A 19,604-nucleotide genomic window follows, 5' to 3' on the forward strand; every position below is an offset into this window, starting at 1 on the left:
TAATTAAACGGATAGCTGAGAACTCAAGCATGCTCCTCAGATAATGTTAGTTTCTACTCATACAGCGTGAATTAACTGTTCAGTGGTAATTTTTCCTTGCATGGAAGAGACTGAGCTTATAGAAGAACTAAAATCAAACTAAACAAATGCTGATTAAAAATCACACTGAACAAATGGTTTGACATTGATGTACTAACTCTGAAATACATCTGTGAATGAGAACAATCTTAGTTATTAAATATAACATAAAACCAGCTGCGAATAAGTGGGTAAATTTTTAACAAGCTGAACTAAACAACTTGAATATTAATTCCAGGTCAGGTTCTCAAGTACATGGGGGATGCCTAAAATATCAATAGGAAGATCAATATCAAGAGGGCAGATAAGCTACTTAAATTCCAGGCTTAATGCTTTGTAAAAACAACTAATCAGTAACCTGCATATGTATCTAAACTTACACTATGGGAATTCATAAAAACAGACGTTGTTCTCCCTTCCCTAAGCTTGCCAGTGTCTTTCTGCCCCACAAGCGGAAATCATCTTAGCTCACTCTTGCCTTTAGAACCCATTTTTGCCCTTGTTTTCAACCAGTAACAATTGAGGATTTTTGTTATATTCTTTACGTGGTAAGCTTGGGGAAGAAAGTTGCAAGAAATTTGTAACTTTCCTGGTTTTTGCTTTGTTTTGTTTTGTTTTTTAATTATGGTGTCTAAACAAGAGTAGAATTAGTGATGATATGTACTGGTTGTAGTTTTGCTCATCTGTGTGTTAGGGTAGAACATGATACGATATACTGAATCTGTGTTGCTGATTGGAGCAGGGCTGCGTCATCACCACCACCACCCACCCACTTAGACATTTTTTCTGGTAAATGTCCTTTTGTTTTTAAAAGCCAGAGCTAGCTGACCAGGCTTTCCTTCAAACTTTGGTACTGTAACTCCATTAATTAATTTGTTCCATTTTATCTCTTAACAAAACAATGGAACTCCAATGCAGTCATCAGTATAGTAAGTTTGAGGATTGAATCTACAGAGGATTGAATTCATCCTTCATGTGCTGAAACAGCAGTAAGTCTTGCATGGCAGCAGCGCTGTTGTTGAACATGTCTCTGTAGGTCTGGGCCATGCTTTTGCAGCTGCTGAAATGTGAAGCAAAAATCTGCTGTGGCAGAACAGAGAATACTAACATAGCAAAAACCCATTTAGGGATCGGCTAAACTAACTGCATTTTCACGCAGCACCTGATGACAGAATTTGAAGAACAATACTGTTGTTCATAATTTCATCAAAATCAGGTCATTTACTTGCCCTTTCTTTTATGATCTTCTTTCTTCTTCCCCAGTGGAGAAAGAGTTAATATTTTGTTTTATTTCACTATTAAAGCAAATTGTATGTAGCAACTGGGGTCCTTATGTTAAGATTCTGATAAGTCTTTCACACTACTTTTTTATCTGGATACCTGAGAGATTTCAACATATTTTGTAGCTGTACTTTTTTGAAGGAGGTAAGGGTTAAATTAAAGTGACATATTTTATTAGACTCGAATTTAAGAAACACCTTTGCATGCTTAAGTTGACACCTCTCTAATGAGGTATAAAACCAGAGGTCTGACTATAAATGGGATATTATTCTGCATCTGGGATATAAAGTTCTTTGACCTTATTCTCACAAAGTAGGGTATTGGTGCTGATAATAATACCAAGCTTCCTGCTTAGGTACCCTGTTGTTTTTAAAAAATCTGTTTTTCTTTTAAATTCCTTGCGTTGTGACAGTTACTGCTGAATTGCATACTAATATACATATAAGAATCACAATGCAGTTGTACAAATCAGTTGCAATATTTCCAAAATTTCTGAAAGCTGAGCTCATATTCGTGAAAAAAAAAAAATAGCTCAGTGTACCTTACTTCAGTTCTTCTCCTTGTTAAAAGTTTACCCATCTTATTTAGTGTGGTTTCTTCTCTTCTGCTGTATACACATCCCACACACATAAGTGCTAGCTTTTATTTGCATTTGTGTCACAAGATACATCTAATATATAATTACATTAACTGAAAACAAAAGATGGTTATTCTGAATTCTTCCTATCACTTAGCTGTGTTATAATGTGTTAAAATGGTTTAAAGTAAATTCTAATTTACTATGTTACTAATGCACATTCTTTCTCATTTTAAGGTAACGATAAATGAGACTACATAATGGACTCTCTGGACACAGCTGACTTTTGTTTGTTTCATTTTATTTTATTGTTTGAAAAGATTCCACCACCAGTGTGATGATACTACCTGTGTGACTAAATTCATTCATGAATACATCTGCTGTCAGTCCCTGAGCTACCTCCCTGTGGTACATTGAAATTTAAGTATTCAGACCTTCACTATTCTCCTCCCTTCCCCATCAACTCCAACAGCACTGGAGGCCTTCGCGTGGACTATATCCCATCATCCTTTAAAATTTCAGAAGCCATGGCTTTGTTTGAGAAAGTTGGCATAAAAAACCCTGCAACTTCTGAGGTGACTTCAGATGTTAAGTTAAACTTTTCAGGGGTTGGTACTTTATACAACACACTGCAAAAAGTTAATGATGCACTATGGGACTTTGTAAATGTCTTACAATTCTTCCAGCTGCTGTGAATTACCAATCATGCATATGTGGTTGCCAAAGATGTTTTATTTTAGTCACCTCTGGTCTGAAACACCTTCAATGGTACTAACCTTTTAATCTCTAGCTCAAAATACGTTATTAGTAGGAAACATTGCCACTGGTTTGGCAATGAAAACGTTGCTGACGTGGTAAACAGAGCACTATTGAAATGAACAAAGACTTTAAAAGTTTGTTTTGGCTTCTGGCATATGTAGTCAGTTTGCCTATTTTAAGTATTTAAGACACTCAGTCCTTTAAGTGTACATTAAAGAGGTAGGAGTAAATGGCCATTTTGGTTTAGGCCATGTTTCATGTTCTTGCCCTTTTGTGTTTGTTTTGAAAGACAAATTTAATACAGCATGCTATTCACAGGACAGCTTCTTTGTCCTCAGTAACTGAAAACTCTTTAAAATTACTCTGTATGGTATACTTTTTCTTGACCAATACTGCATATATTCTGTCGTCCTGCTTAGGGGTATTTTTAGTGATTGTCTGTTAAAATCTGAAAGTTGAAGCTAACAGTTTTCCTTAAAGAGGGTCCACTCCAAATTCAGTATCAGTGCTTTAGTTCTTGCTGTCAGTTAGTATACCTCAGGGACCAAAATCTCCCTTTCAGTTTCTGTGTCCATAGTTTTAACAGCAAGTTGTCATAAAATATGCTGGGACAACCCAAAACCCTGGCTTGGAATTGTAAGCACTTGACACCTGAAACTGGCTATTTGGAGTTCACAGGCAACAAGAATGAAAACAGAGTTGCGTCCACTTTGAAACTTTAGATCTTCCACAGGTAAAGGAGTGAGGCAATAATCTTACCTTCAGCTTTCGTGTTTGTACCAACAGCATGACAAATGCCAGCCTTATTGGGTAGGTCAGAGAAAACGTATTCTTGTATCATGTCACTGGATCAGTATAGAGTGATAGCAAGGTTAAATGTGGGAACAACATGAAGAAATTCAAAGCAAAATACAAAGAGGTGTTTAAATGCACTAGGAGTTAAAGGGAGTGGTTTTTGTGTGTTCTTAAAAAAATGTCTGAAAAATATTCTTTAAAAGTTTTTCTTTGTTTAACTAGAGGCTTAGTTTTAAAAAAAATGTTAAATGTGTGTTTGTCTGAAGCAGTGGTTTGCACAGAAGTTCAGGTCTGTATGATATATTTAATATCAAATGCATATTAATTGCCTTTTTATTATCAAGTGCAATGACCTTTGAAAATGTGACTTTTAATTAAGTTAGAGAAGGAACATTTTTCCTCTTGTGGTTGCATGTGTACATTTAACAGAAGGGATTTTTGTGCACAAGTGAAAATAGAACACCAACATTCAAATCCCTCATCTTGTATAAGAACTCAAATGTGAGGTGTAATAATTAAAATTTCTGAGTTTTCCAGTTTGTATTGGAGAGGTGAAGAAAGAGTGAAAAATGAACATGAACCCATAGGAAAATCTTTATACTCCCTACCTTTACTCTGAGCTGTCACTGATTCCATCTTACACCAAGGAACAGCGGCCTTTGGAGCACACAGGGCAAGGGCAGCATACACCTCAAGCACTGGACTTCTGAGCTTGACTTCTTGCCAAAAACACTGAAGTACTGAACCTGGGAGTGGTTACTGTTAAGTGTTGCCTTTGCCAGTGATGTATGTGGCAGGGGGAAAGGTAGCACATAATAAGTAGGAGGAGGATTTTTTGCTGCTTTTCTGATATATCTTTTACTGGGAAACACAATTCCTATTACTTTTTCACTGAGTAAATATCATAATTTTATGTTCAATTGCTGTTGCAAATATTTTTTAAGAATTTCACATCACTGTTAACTTTCTACCAACAGTTGAAATATATTGTAAATTGGGATTGGGGGGGCAAACTGTTGAAAGTTAGCTTTTTGTGAAGCTGTGATTTATTTTTTCTATAAATTACCAGATTTATAAATTCTTACTTGAGACATGCATTAACTTGGTATTAAAATGCCATAAATAAATTGATCTAAACTGTCGGTTTCTTCTTCCATGTTATCTTTCAGACACATTTTCATTAACGTTTATTACACAAGACAATAGTATACATTGAGGTATATTAAACAATAGAGCCCTATCTTTAATATAGAGCTCCATCACTGACACATGCTCTAAGTTGCTGAGAGGTACAGATCAAATACATCCAGCAGTGCATTCTGGTGTTCAGTGATCTATTCAGTTTTGACGTTTTATTAGAAATGTCTTCCATTTTCATGAATGTAGAGGGATGTGAGGAAAAGCAGGAAGCTGCAAGTAAGATGGTGAGAAGTAATACAGTCCTAACTCAGGTGTGAGACAGGTTTCAAACAGTGGTGGTGCCACTGGGCCAGCTGGTGTTTAGTCTTACACCATGCCTTGATAATTGACAGAGATTAAAAGGTCATTATGAGCTGGGGCAGGGGCTGTACATGAAATAGTGCACCCAGCAGTGTTTTCATTCTAGAAGCACATGGTATTTCTCTTCTTTGAAGAAAGAAGCATGGGGGTAACACATATATGTGCAGGGTGCATTTATGGAGTGTGCCTGCCAGACTCATTTTTGTTGTCACTGTGTAGCTCCCAATTATACTCTACAAATCTGCTGCAGCATAATTACACCAAGGATACAGCCTTCATCCACAGTCATTAGAAAGTCTTTCATTCCAGGTGTCAAAATCAGGTGTGTGAGTCATATATTTAAATGATTTCTGATTGTTTTCTATCAGCACAGAAGCTTTGGGTAACATGTTATTACTTGTTTATTGGACAATATCTGCTTGTAAGGTTCCAGACTTCCTTTCACATGGCAAAATTAGGGCCTTGCCCTTAGCTGCACTCCACAGGAGCATACTGAAATTTCATGAACATTAAGAGATGAGAACTTTCTTGGAGTAATTAGTACCAATATTTTATATGTAGATTTATTTTTTTTTTCAACAAAAGTTTATGCAATGTTTAGTCTATTACTGGAACCATCTAAAATATAGTATATTCTTAACATCCACATCAGCATCCAAGCCATAATCTTACTATCTAAAGAAGCCTGAGTCTATAGCTATTGGAATGCTTTCCCATTAAGAGGTGTGACAGAAACCCATTATGACAGAAACCCATTTTTTGGTTGTTGGTTTTTGTTGCCATTACTTCTATTTCTGGAAGTAATACACATCAGTAATACCTGGAGATAAGGGCAGGAACATGGAGAGTCACCCTTCAAAGCTCAGAAATGGCATGGGAATGCTGCTGGGATGGGTTTTCCTTGACAGAAGTTAACAGGCTGTTGGATCATCTTAAGGTCCAACAAGGGGATGCCAAGTCCTGCATCTTGGAAGAAATAATGACAGGCAACAGCACGGGCTGGGGGCCATCCGCCTGGGACGCAGCTTTGCAGAAAGGGCAGAAAGGGAGGTGGGCATCGGACACCACGTTGGATGTGGAATTTCAACAAAGAAGGCCAACAGCGCTATGGGCTGCAGCAGGCAGAGCATCACCAGAGGCAGAGGGAGACAGATCAGGAGTGCTGAGTCAAGCACTGGGATCCCTGGTGTGAGAGATGTGGAGACACTGGAGTAAGTCCTGCAAAAGGCCACAAGGGTGATAGAGGGATTGAAGCATCTGTCTGTCATACAGGGAGAAGCTGAGAGATCTGGGGCTGGTCAGCTTGGAGAGAGCTCAGATATAAATTCTTGATGCAAGGAGTAAAGACAATGGAGCCAGACCCTTCTCAGTGGCGCCCAGTGACATGATCAGTGACAATGACAACAAACCGAAATGCAGGAAATTCCATCCAAGCATAAGAAAACACTTTCTGACTGCTGGTGGTCACACGCTGGAGCAGGTTGTCCAGAGAGGTGGTGAAGTTTTCATCCTTGGAGATCTTCAAAACCTGACTGACACAGCCCTGAGCAACCTGTTGTTGCTGACCCTGCTCTGAGCAACGTGTTGGACTGGGCAACCTCCAGAGCTGCCTTCCAGCCTCAGCTGCTCTGTGGGTCTGTGCTTGGTTCTTGGGCAGCTAGAAGAGAGCTTTCAGGAGAACAGCTTTGGTGATCAGTTGTCACTGTCTAGTGCTTTTCCCTCCCAACACTAAAGGAGTTGTCTTCTATTTGTTTAGGAAATAGGTTAGTCAGACTGCTCGACAGCACCCACATTTCCTCCACTTTATAAACAGCTTCAGGGTCCTTGAGGATTTCACTTCAGCTACTCTGTGTCTTTGCTAATTTTTCTGGCTACATCAGTCCTATCCATTTTTCTTGCACGTGAAAAGATTATTGAAAATATGACAACAGGATTCAACTTAGAGTGTTGAGAGGATGCTTAACACAAATATTAATTGCCTTTGTTTTAATAAAGAAGGGGAAAAGACAAGAGTAGTGACCTACCTAGAATAAGGAAGAACACTTCCTTCATTGTCAAAAGAAATACAAGATGGTAACTAATATTGTTCTGTAAATAATAATCATGTCTCTGTCAAGCTTCAGGACGCATATTACCAAGCCATTGTAAGACACTCCCTGCAGGAAATAGGTTTATATTCTTATTTCTGCGTTCAAGAAGGTGCAGTCCACTTCATATGCCTCTGTTCTGGGACTCTCTGATAGACAAGCCTTAAAGTAAGCACTCACAGATTTGGTTTGGATTTCAGCTCGTTGAACAGCTCTTTGAGCAACTTCAGACTCAGAGTTATCAGGAGCTATCATACCCAGCAACAGATCTCAGATCATGCTATCATTTTGGATTGTTGCCATGCTTTTTGTTTGGCTGCTGATACTAACCAACAAACAAAAGTACGCAGGGCGAGATTTGTCAAACTACTAAGTGTTTGGTAATGTTAATTAAAGGAAATCTTTATATTAAATAAATTAATTCGTTGAATTAAATGTATTACAATAGCACTGAAAGATCTCATTTGCTAATCTTGAAATAGATTATCTGTTTTTATTCATGAGCATGTGAAACACTTGAGTCCCAACTGATGAGCAAATGAGGGATGTTGTATATTGGAATAGGCAGGTATGGTTTTATTATTCAGTGTGTGTGACAAGCTCTTATGAAAGGTAGAGGGAACCTACCAGAATTTCAGCAGTTCAGAGCCCAGTGTAACACAGCAATGGATTGATATAACAAGCAATAGGGTGGTTGAAGGTCCTAACAGTACGGTGATGTTGTTTTACAGAATATCCTTGAATATCTGAAACTGTTGGAAGACTCTGTAATAGCTTCATTAAAAAAAATAAAATAAAATCACTTATTCCCACTTGCCTTTCAAAGTAGCACCCACTGAAGCTATCAGCAGTATTTGGCACAGTATCCTCACAATGAAAATGTTGAAATCATAATTTAAATATTTATGCAAAGACATGAGTCACAGCTGTATTACCTTACAATAAAAAGAAAGGTAACATCAGCACAAGCGCAGCTTATTTATGAGCTGCATATCATACTGCCAAACTAGATTGATGCAAGTGTGTATTACTAAAAACATATGAGGAAAGACAGTGTGCTCTTTCATAATAAAGTAAATATATATATAAAATAAAATGTGGAAATACTTTTTTTTTTTTTTTGTAGAAATTACCCTAAGACTAGTAAAGTTATGCATTTTTCACCCAAAAATTATGAAGATCTGGTACTAAGGTTACACATGGATCTAATAATCCAAATGCACAGCATAGCTTTTAAACTATAATTAGGAAATTTCTTTTGCTCTATAGAATTTAATCTTGAATGTTAACTAGATTTTGAAATGAGCTGATGTTCCCTAGTGAAGAAAACTGATTCAGCTAGGATCCATGTCTTTTTAATAACTTTTATTTTGAAGTTAAAGGTTTTGTAGTACACAAAAGCACAGATTCTCATTATCATGTTGCTTGTCCTTAGTTCTTGTCTCTTTGTGCAGCACTTTTCTAAATTTTCTAAAGCAAATACGCAATTACACTGAGCTATAAAGTCTGCTGTGGCTGGCAGTTTGAGGGAGCTGATTCTCCCCCTCTACTCTGCTCTTGTGAGACCCCACCTGGAGTGCTGCATTCAGCTCTGGAGCCACAAGCACAAGAAGGACATGGACATACATGTATTACCCTATTAGAATGAGTCCAGAGGAGGGCCACAAAGAGTATGAAGATGTTGGAGCACCTCTCCTATGAAGACAGGCTGATGGAGTTGGGGCTGTTCAGACTAGAGAAGAAAAGGCTTGGGGAGACCTCATTGTGGCCTTTCAGTACCTAAAGGGGGCCTACAGGAAAGCTGGGGAGGGACTCTTTGTCAGGGAGTGCTGTGATAGGACAAGGGGGAATGGTTTTAAACTAAAAGAGGGTAGGTTTAGATTAGGTATAAGGAAGAAATTCTTCACTCAGAGGGTGGTGAGGCACTGGCAGAGGTTGCCCAGAGAAGCTGTGGATGCCCCATCCCTGGAGGTGTTCAAGGCTAGGCTGGATGGGACTTTGGGCAACCTGGTCTGGTGGGAGGTGCCCCTGCCCGTGGCAGGCAGGTGAAATTTGATGGTCTTTAAGGTCCTTTCCAAGCCAAACCATTCCATGATTCTCTCCAAGATACTTCTCCCTCTCCCTCCCATATCTCCTGGTTTGTTATTTTATTATGAACCTTATGAATTTTTTTAAACACTGAAACATCTAAAAAACAAACAAACAAACAAAAACAACAACAACAACAACAAAACACTAAGTACTATTAAATAAATAAATAAATAAAAGTCCTTATTTCACTTTTCAGATTTCCCTGCTGCCTGCTGTTCTTTGAATTTCACCTGTCTCCAGATCCTGCAGATTCTGTTTAATCTGCCTAATGTAGCCCACATCTCTGAAAAATGTTTGTCCAGCCTTCTCTATTCTCTAGCCCTGGAAAAAATGCAGGCCTTTTATTATCCATCCAGAAGGCTGCTAACAGACATTGGTTTATTGTTTTATGTTTGGTCATCTTCTTTATCTCTTTGAGTCCAGACTCAGTGTCAATACAGGCACTCCCATTTCAGAACAGGAACATGAGCAGTCTTAGAGCACACATAATCATGCACCTAGATGCCAGGCAACATCATATGTTAAAGATGCTTTCTTCAGAGCACATACTCCTTATCTGCCTTTACAGAGCTAGTGTTAACTTTTGCATCTTGTCAGGCAGCCACAGTCCGTAGCTACAGTCTGAAAGACACGATATGTAGAGGAATGATATAAATAAGAGTTGCACTGAAGTCCACACATGGAGTACCTGTTGGGATTCAGGATAGCATCTTACATGTTTTTTTTTTTACGGAGCTGGCTTACATCATGACAATAGTTAGAATATTTCTTTTGTTCTCTGGCCAGGAAAAGAACATTAAGGAGAAAAAAATATATACATGTCTGATATTCTTTATATTTGTGTTTGTATACAATTTGTTTGTATACAATGTATACATTGCCTCTCAGTTCCAACTTCAGTGCTGCAGCCAGGCCCACACTGTAGCCTTTTGCCAGCACAGCTGTGTTACCCACGGGTATAAGGATGCTTTGCTTGGTTGATGTCTTAACACCCACACACATCAGACATAGTAGCAATGTTGTGCTTTTACTGGCAACACGAGTATTTTAGGTGGGGACTGATCTAAAATCTCTGTATTACCACAGCAAAATTGCTTGTTATCTCACTTCTGCCCCGAAAGAAATCCTGCATTTGCAGTCATAGCCTTGGCATCTTGGGCTTGGACTAAATCAGACAGTTATCAGAACAATTTTAATAACTCAGTGCTCAGGCCAAGTCACAGAGTGCTTCTAATTTAAACACAATATAATAAATATAGTCTATTCAAAGTAATATTTCTTCAGTGAAGACAAACTTTTAAAGAATATGAGAAAGAAGCTAATGTCAAGGGTTAAAAAATAATAATAATCAAATGATAGTATCACTTTATTTGGATATGTGCATCAATTTGTTCCTTCAGTCCCCGTTGTTCCTTAGATTGACCTTTGCTCCTATCACATATGATTGAAGTTCTCCAAAATACAAAAAATAGATTTGTCACCACTGTCATTTTCCTACAAGTGCAGATGTTAAGGAAATGTAGTCCTAATTGTAAAACTAAAGCTATTCGATCAGCTGAGTATCTAGATGTTGCTGGCCATGCATGGGACTCTTACTAAGTAAGGCATGTTTTGCACTCGGAAGCAATTTACACAGATGCAATATTTATTATGTTCATTTTCAACAAACATACATTTGATCTCCTTCTTTGACATTTTCATCATTTGCTAGCACTGCCTAGATTGGCATTAAGTTAATGCCGCAAGTGACTTGAGGGAGAATTGGAAATGATTGGTTAGTTTATAAACAATGGTAATACAAAAAGCTTCCATATGGTTATGATAAGCTCAACTTCAAATCTGAAGCTTTTGATTGATTAGAAGTTTAAAGTATAAATTGTATTTTCTGAACAAAGGAGCAGAGAATTGGCTTAGCTTTCTTAATCACAGCCTTAGCTTTCTTAATTCAGCCTTTGCTGAAAAGTACCACCTGTTTATAATTAAAAACAAGGCATGTTGTCTGCATTCATTTCTCAGGAAAGCTCAGTTCATTTATAATTAGAGGTACCCAGGTGATGGTATGACAAGCAGAAACCCTTTGCATATTCACAAAACAAGCTGTGCATGGGCAGCAGACAAAGTCCTTCTCTCTTACCCTTGTGCACCAAGTACACAGGTAGATTCTTAACTCCAGCTGAATTTGGACTGTCTCTTTTGGTATCAGGGTGCCACTGAGAAAATGCCGTGTCCCTGGGTGGTTACCCATCTGCTCAATACCAAAAGAGTTCCTAACCCCACTATCGGTGGGCAACCAACATCCAGGGACACCGATCCTCTATCCTCTCCCCTCCCCTCCCCTCCCCTCCCCTCCCCTCCCCTCCTCTCCCCTCCTCTCCTCTCCTCTCTGCACCATTCTTAGAATAAGCTTAAGGAATTCACCCAAGGTCACACCATGAGGCTGTGATGCTTTCATTCAAGGCATCCATCCCAAGCACCAGAACCAGGACAGATATGAGCAGTTTGGTCAAAGGATGAGTGTTTAATCAATGTGGCAGCCAACAACAACTCATACTCAGCCATTCAGGTCATGTTGCCTTTGCCCAGGTGACATGTGCCCTCGTTAGGGTTCCTGACAAAAATACAAACAATTTAAAAACCCAGAGTAATGTGGTTGTATGTATTTGTAAAATTTATCGAGTAATTTGTGTAAGGTAAGTTGATTTAAGGAACTACAAAGGTTTTAATTAAAATTTATTTCAATACATAAAATTAATCAACTAGGTTTTATAATTAAACTTTGGGAAAAAAAAAAAAAAAAAAAAAAAAAAAAAAGGAAAATACCAGGGCTTAAATTGCATTAATTATGTAAGTCTATTCAACATGGCTAACTCTGATGCTTTTCTGATGGAGTAGGAATGAAAAGAATAAAAATACCATGCTGAACTGTCTTTGCATGAGTGGATATTAGTCACTTCAAACTCCTTCCTGATTAATAAAATGCATTACCGTAACTTTAAGAGGGAGGAAAGTGATATGCTCAGTGGGGAAGAACAGCTGGATATCATTAGCAGCTGGAAAGGGACGGTGGCACTTTCATTGCTCCACTTTTCAGGAACATATTCCCTTCCCTCCCCGGTCCCTTCTGCATCTGGGTCAGAGCCATAGTTTCATTTTCTTGTTCTACATGAACAGACTCCAACTTACAGCTTTCTCGCAAAAAGAAACTTTATTTTCAGATTTTTCCCTCTATATTTTGTCAAGCAAGACAGTGGTGGGTAACATTCAGCAACTTTTCCTTCAGAGCACATCCCCTTCCTCTTCATGAGCCACCTGAGCAAAAACGAGAGCTAGAAATACCCCATGAAGCCCCACAGCACCCCCACAAGTGAAGCTGCAGCTCCTGCCTCAGAAGAGGTTACATTTGCTATTGCGTTCCCTTCTTCCATACCCAAAACCTGGCTCTGCAGCCCAGGTTGCAGACCTTGGTGCATTCAGCTCTGGAGCCTCCCTCCTCCCCGCTGACGTGCCACAAAGCTGCACAAGTTGCAAAACAGCCTGAATGCTGGGGCAGTCTGGAGAGGTGGTGGTGGCCCAGCACACAAAAATTTCTCAGGAGGCTTGCTTTTTAGCAAGCACTCTCAGATTCTGGCTCAGGCTACATCTCAGTGACTGCTCCACAGAGGTTCAGTCACCACGTGCCTCCTTTAGCATGGCGTGACAGAGGTTCATGTAATCAGAGCGGTTTGGGTTGGAAGGGACCTTAAAGGCCATCTAGTTCAATTTTTTCTCTCTCTCTCAAGATCAAGAAGAAGAAGAAAATATATTTCTCAAATCAAACAGTGTTTGAGTTATTGGGCTTGGTGGTGTATTTCTCTCCTCCAACTGAAATTTGGAAGACAGCTCTTGGGAGGTTTGTTGGGCCTACTAGAGCTTGTTTTCTCTTCATTTCCATGTACCTTTCCTTGGTCTCTCTGTAGAGTACTATGATTACATCAGGATTATTACACTTGAGGTGAATTACTTTTCTGTTACTTCCCTTTGTGAAGGGTTAAAAGAGGAACTTACACAATAGTGCTTCATACAGTAATAATATATCAGATAGCCAGGGTTTATTTTTCTGACTACCCATTTTTAATGAAATCAAATTTTCTGCATTTTAGGATCTAAACTGTAAAGTGATGAATAATTACCTTAATTGTGGTTTTTAATTTTTAATATTTTTTTTTTCTGACATGGGGCGAGGAGGAACAGTGAATAAAGGTTTTTTAATTAGAATGCAAGACATTACAGACTACTCTAAAATCAAAATGTGAGTAGGTGGATAAGTATGTAAAATCTTCATAATTATTGTCTCCAGACTGCACGGTGGGACATGGATTATTCATATTGCATCGGTGATATACTGCATATTAACTGTGATGACCCATCAGCCTCAGATGAGGTGTTGAGCCCAAGAGTTTGTTTTCTTGCATGCTCATTTTAGTTTTAAAATAACCTTCATTCTGTTTCTGCTGTTCCTGATGGAGCTAATGAGCAGTGCTTATGTAAAGTACCCCAAAGGCAGTTAAAAACACAGTACTTAATTGCTGGTAAGAAGCAATTTTTGATGAGAATATTGCTATTCCAAGCCATGATTAGTCATTTAAAATCAGCCAAGTGCTGTTTATGTAGCTCCTCCAGTATAAATATTATGCAGTGGGCTGTTGACAGGATCTCTAAATATCAATGAGGTCTGGATCAGGTCTTGTTTGCACATTAATAACATTCTCAAGTATTTAAACTTCTTCAGAGTGAGTAGAAATAAGTGGAGAAGATTTAGGGACCTGGGCGCTTGTCCAAATGTTGACTGGATGGCAACTACATCTAAAGGAATGGTTTCATCTTGCCATTACCAAGCTATGAACTGGGAAAAAGAGAAAAGGTGAATGGTTTCCTCTTGCTTACTTCAGTAGGAGTAGTAGTTTGCCAGTGCCCAAGCATATCTTTATTGTCCAACAATAGTTAAACAACAGACAATTGCATGCATATAGAAGAAAAAATAATAAAAATAAAAAATAAAACAAAAAAAATAAAAACAACAACAAAAGTTCATTGGGTCTCTCATGGCTCAGGGGAAGCTGGAGAGACAGATATACTTCTCTACAGCATTTTCCCAGTCATCCTATGGACTTCAATAAGATAAGGAGAGTGAGTTTTGGAGACACCGGTGCATGTGCATCCTATGTGCATCCCATTTCCTCATTTGCTTTACTCGTGTTTGCAGGGTAGAGCTGAGGATTGCTGTGAGAGGACTATGACAACTCCATGACTGTGAAAGGAAGAAGCAGCAGCCATCCCCTACTCCAGCCACCCTTTATGCCTGGCATAGACCTCTCCCAGCAGTGGTCCATGCATGACTTAGCCTGTTTCTCCTCACTAGCAATTGTTACAAATTCTGTACATATTGGGCAACACCTTTTACTAACTTGCACACTGAAAAATTTACCTACTTTTAGTACCCACCCATTTTAGAGCAACACTTATTTCAAAGTTTGCTGATATATTTAGTTAACATGATTAGGAAGGATTTGACTATGCAAACTGTGTAATGCCTGCTGTAGTTGGATTTTTGAAAAAGGAAAGCTATTACCTTCTAATTCTAACAGACACATAAACACTTTCCCAACATTTTACAAGTTCCTTCCATCCAGCACTGAAACATGGCTGCATCTTTTGTATGGAAGGAAGATAGAGCTTAAACCAAATTCATCAGTTTGCTGGTATCTGCTCTGGCAGGGCAACATGAACTTGTGTAGGACATATTGCTTGGTGTGCTGGGGTATGGGCTGAACATAGAAACGCGTTTGAAATTGGTACAGGTTTTGATACTGCCTTATATGATACCATAAGTGGATACATGCAGTCCAAAACATAGCCTGTGCTCTGAGGGCTTTTTTGTCTATTTCAATTGTATATTGCAGAAGTATTTAAAAGATGAAGTATAAAAATTAGGATAGCTATTGTAATAAGTCCTTAATAGCTGTGAATACATGGCAGCTCAGTTTTGCAATTGAACAAAACAGTGCATGTTGCTGGTTTTTATCTTAAAAGCTCCATTTAAAAATAACTAACTAACTAAATAAATAAATAAAGTTTATCACTACTTTACTATAATTTAAGCATGATTTAAGCTCAATAAATATTTCTATATTGAAAGATGTGTTGGTCTGTGGGGTAGCATCCTCTCAGATCATTAGTTTTGTTGTATTTCCTCTTGTGCTTTTTCCCATTTTTACTTATAGTTTGAAAGATGAGAAGAAATTTTAGTTTCCGCTGGCTGTGCATTTCTTTTTAATCTTTTCAGGACCGGTGAGTGCAGAAAAAATAGTGTGCAGAGAAAAGTGCTGGATGCAATAGATCCAATCCAGAGAAATGTCTCCAGTGTGGGGGTGGAAAAAACAAAATGTTTAATTTGTTTAACTGTATTTTAATGTTATCAGTTTCAAGAGGAAAGATGTAGGTGTGTGTTTCCAACTTTGAGCAATTTGCCTACTTAATCCCTCTTCCCCATAGAGGTAGAAGGTCTGGGTTCCCTGATGACTGAGAATGCAGAGCCTATGTGGTATTATTTTAAATGACTGACCTTTTGGAAGACTCAGTACAATATTTAGAACAAATTTAAGTAGGGAAAATCTTGCTATGTGCCTCATATCTTTGAAATATGGAATGCCCTCAAGCAAGGTAAAATTAGTAACTGCAAAGACCGGACTGCAAGAAGGGAGACAAAAAAATCAGGAAAAAGAAAGTTTGAAAAAGTAATAAATGTTTCATTGCCTTACATTCTAAAAAGAGTTTAATCAATAATGGGAAGGGTACCAGAAAATTCTTGTAACTCAGTATTGATTTTTATGTCTCCTTTGAAAGGCACTTGCAGGTCATTACTGAATTAGATAGAACAACCCTGAAAAGTTAAGGACTTTTACCATCCTCAAAAGCTACATATTTGTTACTCAATGTCAAAGTGACTGTTTATTTTTGGAAAACCATTATTTCCACATTGTATGTGAGGACAGTTTCAGCTGCCCAACCACAAATCTGAAGTTTCTACTACTGCCTGTGAGAATTCATACATAACCCTTTCTTTTTGAAAATTAAGGTTTTGTTGTTGTTGTTGTTGCATTTTTTTCTACTATAAAATGGTCATTTATTATGTTCTGTTATTTTAGCTTTTCAGTTATAATTAACCAAAATCTCACTGTTGGCAGATTTATGACCAAACTTTTCATAATTTTATGTTTAACCTGTGGCATTTATATGTAGGACTCTGGCACAAATAAATTCTAACCTAACCAGAGACACCACAAAAGAAAACACGTTGATCAAATACAGGCCTGAGGCTACAAGTTTCCCCTTTCCCTGAGGAAATGTCACAGCCTGTGCATTTGTGTGCCTTCTTCCAGGACTTAATAGCTCACTCCTACGTGGGTTGAGTCCTCTTGACTAAAAAGTGCTGAGAGTCCTCCAGGTTAGGCTGTGGGGAGCATTTTGCCCCTCTGAAGGTTCGGGTCCTCTGAAGTTCCAGAGCCGTCACTGCACTGCCCAAGGCCCCATCCCATGCAGCAGAGAAGTCCCCTCTGGAGAGCATCTGGGACCTTAATGAGCTGGGCTATCAGCCTGGCATGGCCCATTCCCTGTGGGGTGGGGAAGAGCTGGTTGGCAGGGGCTTGGACGAGAGGAACACTTACTTAGATGGGCACCAAAGCATCCCAAGTGTGGTGAAATTAATGAGCGTATGCTTGAAATTTTTTTCTTTCTTTCTTTCTTTCTTTCTTTCTTTCTTTCTTTCTTTCTTTCTTTCTTTCTCTCTCTCTCTCTCTCTCTCTCTCTCTCTCTCTCTTTCTCTCTTTCTCTCTTTCTCTCTCTCTTTCTCTCTTTCTTTCTCTCTTTCTCTCTTCCTTTCTCTTTCTTTCTCTCTTTCTCTCTTTCTCTTTCTTTCTTTCTTTTTCTTCCCCTTTCCTTTCCTTTCCTTTCCTTTCCTTTCCTTTCCTTTCCTTTCCTTTCCTTTCCTTTCCTTTCCTTTCCTTTCCTTTCCTTTCCTTTCCTTTCCTTTCCTTTCCTTTCCTTTCCTTTCCTATTTTATTTTATTTTATTTTATTTTATTTTATTTTATTTTATTTTATTTTATTTTATTTTATTTTATTTTATTTTTGCTAGCTTTTTTTAGACTGTATTTGGGACACACCGTCTTTATTTCATCCATCAACTTGGCTAAACCAAAACACTTCACCACTGTGCGATATTTATTTGACTTTTTATCCATATTAGATTGCCAACCAGCCTTCCATTTACACTTAATTACACCTTACATTTAAGTGCTTTTTCAGTTGTTCAGATTTTTTTTTTTTTATAAGACATAGATTATTTTTTCTCTCTCTCTTTCTGTTAGCAGCTCATACTCATTTTGGTGCCAATTTTTCATTTCCCTTTCTGTTTCAGGACTACATTTTTTCTTTAATGTACTTTTTTACTATTATTTTTCTTTTACATTGTCTCCATGGGGAAGAAGGTATCTTCTCTCAGTATTAAATATACAATTGGATATAAAGAGCAAGAAAATCCTCAAATTAATCCTTCTATATAATTCTGCTTTCTAACTTCATTTCCTGACAGTTTTTCCTTTAATAGCCTCCCAGCATTGTGATAAATTGCTCCAGATAACACTTTTTTTCTCAGTATGGATTAAATGTCTGTACTGGGGGAAAAAATAATTGTTCAGGGAATTTGAAGTGTAAGCCTTCACTCACATTTCATGCTATATTTGCTAGAAATTCTGGCTGTGTGAATGAGACTAATTGGAACATGCTATGAAAGGCTGTGCAGGATTGCAGTGCGCCAGACCCCTGACAGTGCCTGGGTGTACCTGGGAAGGTGCCATTAAATAGCTCCAGCTGGATCCTGGCACTAAAGTAAGCCTAAATTGGCTAAATTAATTGTCTGTTATTTTGAGGAGCCATTAAACAACAACAAAAAAATCCTGCCACCACTGTTTTAGTCCATGTTTCTTCTTTTACAAGGTAAACAATGGTCAGAATTTTGAAAATAGTATAGTATCTACAATTTCCTCTTTTGTTTTTATTTTAGTTTTATTTTATTTCAGTTTCTGAGTTAACAGAAATTGAATGTAGTGTAGAGGCTTCATGTGAGGAAAAATAAATTAATTACATTTCAACTTTCTCTCTACATAGAAAATTATAAAAAGGGCTTCATGCTGAGTATCTGCTTTAGTAATTCTATAAACAGCAGTAGAAGAAACAGAGCTACAATGAACTTGGAAGACAACCAGAGCCTCTTTTTTGTTCTTCTGGTGTCTATTGTCTTTGTTTTATATCAAATCTGCTGTGGAGTTTTTTCTACTTTCTTTTTAGAGAAATATATATATATGTGTGTGTGTGTGTATAGATATATATGCTTTTTCTTTTCCTTTAATCAGAAAACTGCTTACTACATCTTATATTATTTTTTTCCCCAGAGAAAATGGAAAAAAAATAATTTGTATGGGTTGATTTCCTACAATTTTTGAAGGACATGATTATTTCTGTTTATCTTTTCTAGAAATAATAGATTTTCAGATAGGACTCTTTAAAATGATATTGTTTCTGATAGGAAGAAAAGGAAAATAAATAGACTGCTAAGTATTTGCTATTTACTTTGATGATATTCAGCCTTTTTTAAAATACTTTGTTATTATGTTTATACTAGATAAAGTAATCTCCAAGTTTCAGCATAGGATTTTGCTATTCATACTCTGTTGTGCTAGGACCTGCCCAGTACCTTTCTCAAAGTTCACAGTCTCAATTGTCAAAACAAATAGATTTTAAAGGATGCATTGAAATCTGTGGAAGAAGCAGACAAGAAAATGTTTCTTTTTCTTACTGAAAGGCAATTGTAATAATCTTCAGAGGAGATGAGCAAGGAAGACTTTGCTTTAATACTCTTCGCTGAATTTCCAATATTTGAAAGCATCTTAGTGTTGGAAATAAGAAATTGCACTAATGTTACAATTGATTTATTCCATATGTTACTATAAAATAAAATTAACTTCTCAACATAAAACTATGTGTTTCTATTGAATACCATTTTCCTCTGCAATGAAATATTTTCAATCACTGTAATTTACATGTTTCAAGAATACATACTGAACCTACACTGAACACCATAGTTAATGGGTGCTCATAAGTTTTCCTGTAAAGTGTGTTAAGCATTGTCATCAGCAATAAATAGCTCTCGATAAAAGTTTTAAATCCATTACATCGATCTTTATTGTTTTGTGCAATTACAATACTATGGCATATTCAGATATCATCAGATGACTTAAAAAAATAGCAAGAGATTTTTTCCAGCACCAGATGCCCTCCAAAGCTTATCTCCTGCTACTCAAATGTATCAGACAACCTTATGTTAATTCCTTATTGCTGTGG

General features: G+C 37.6%; 1 protein-coding gene across 9 annotated transcripts in view; it reads left to right on the top strand.

Moving 5' to 3' along the window:
- Nucleotides 1-4,632, top strand: part of GK (glycerol kinase) — a 34,962-nt gene extending 30,330 nt beyond the window's left edge. For 5 of the 9 annotated variants that reach the window (XM_072027483.1, XM_072027484.1, XM_072027466.1 and 2 more), the window contains one exon: nt 2,174-4,632. In XM_072027483.1, coding sequence (XP_071883584.1) covers nt 2,174-2,187 — 14 coding nt within the window. In that variant the 3' untranslated portion in view covers nt 2,188-4,632. The other 4 variants (XM_072027471.1, XM_072027465.1, XM_072027473.1 and 1 more) reach the window with 3 other exon arrangements.
- Nucleotides 4,633-19,604: the final 14,972 nt, after the last annotated feature.

Source organism: Anas platyrhynchos, chromosome 1, assembly GCF_047663525.1.
Source record: "Anas platyrhynchos isolate ZD024472 breed Pekin duck chromosome 1, IASCAAS_PekinDuck_T2T, whole genome shotgun sequence".
Classification (NCBI taxonomy): domain Eukaryota; kingdom Metazoa; phylum Chordata; class Aves; order Anseriformes; family Anatidae; genus Anas; species Anas platyrhynchos.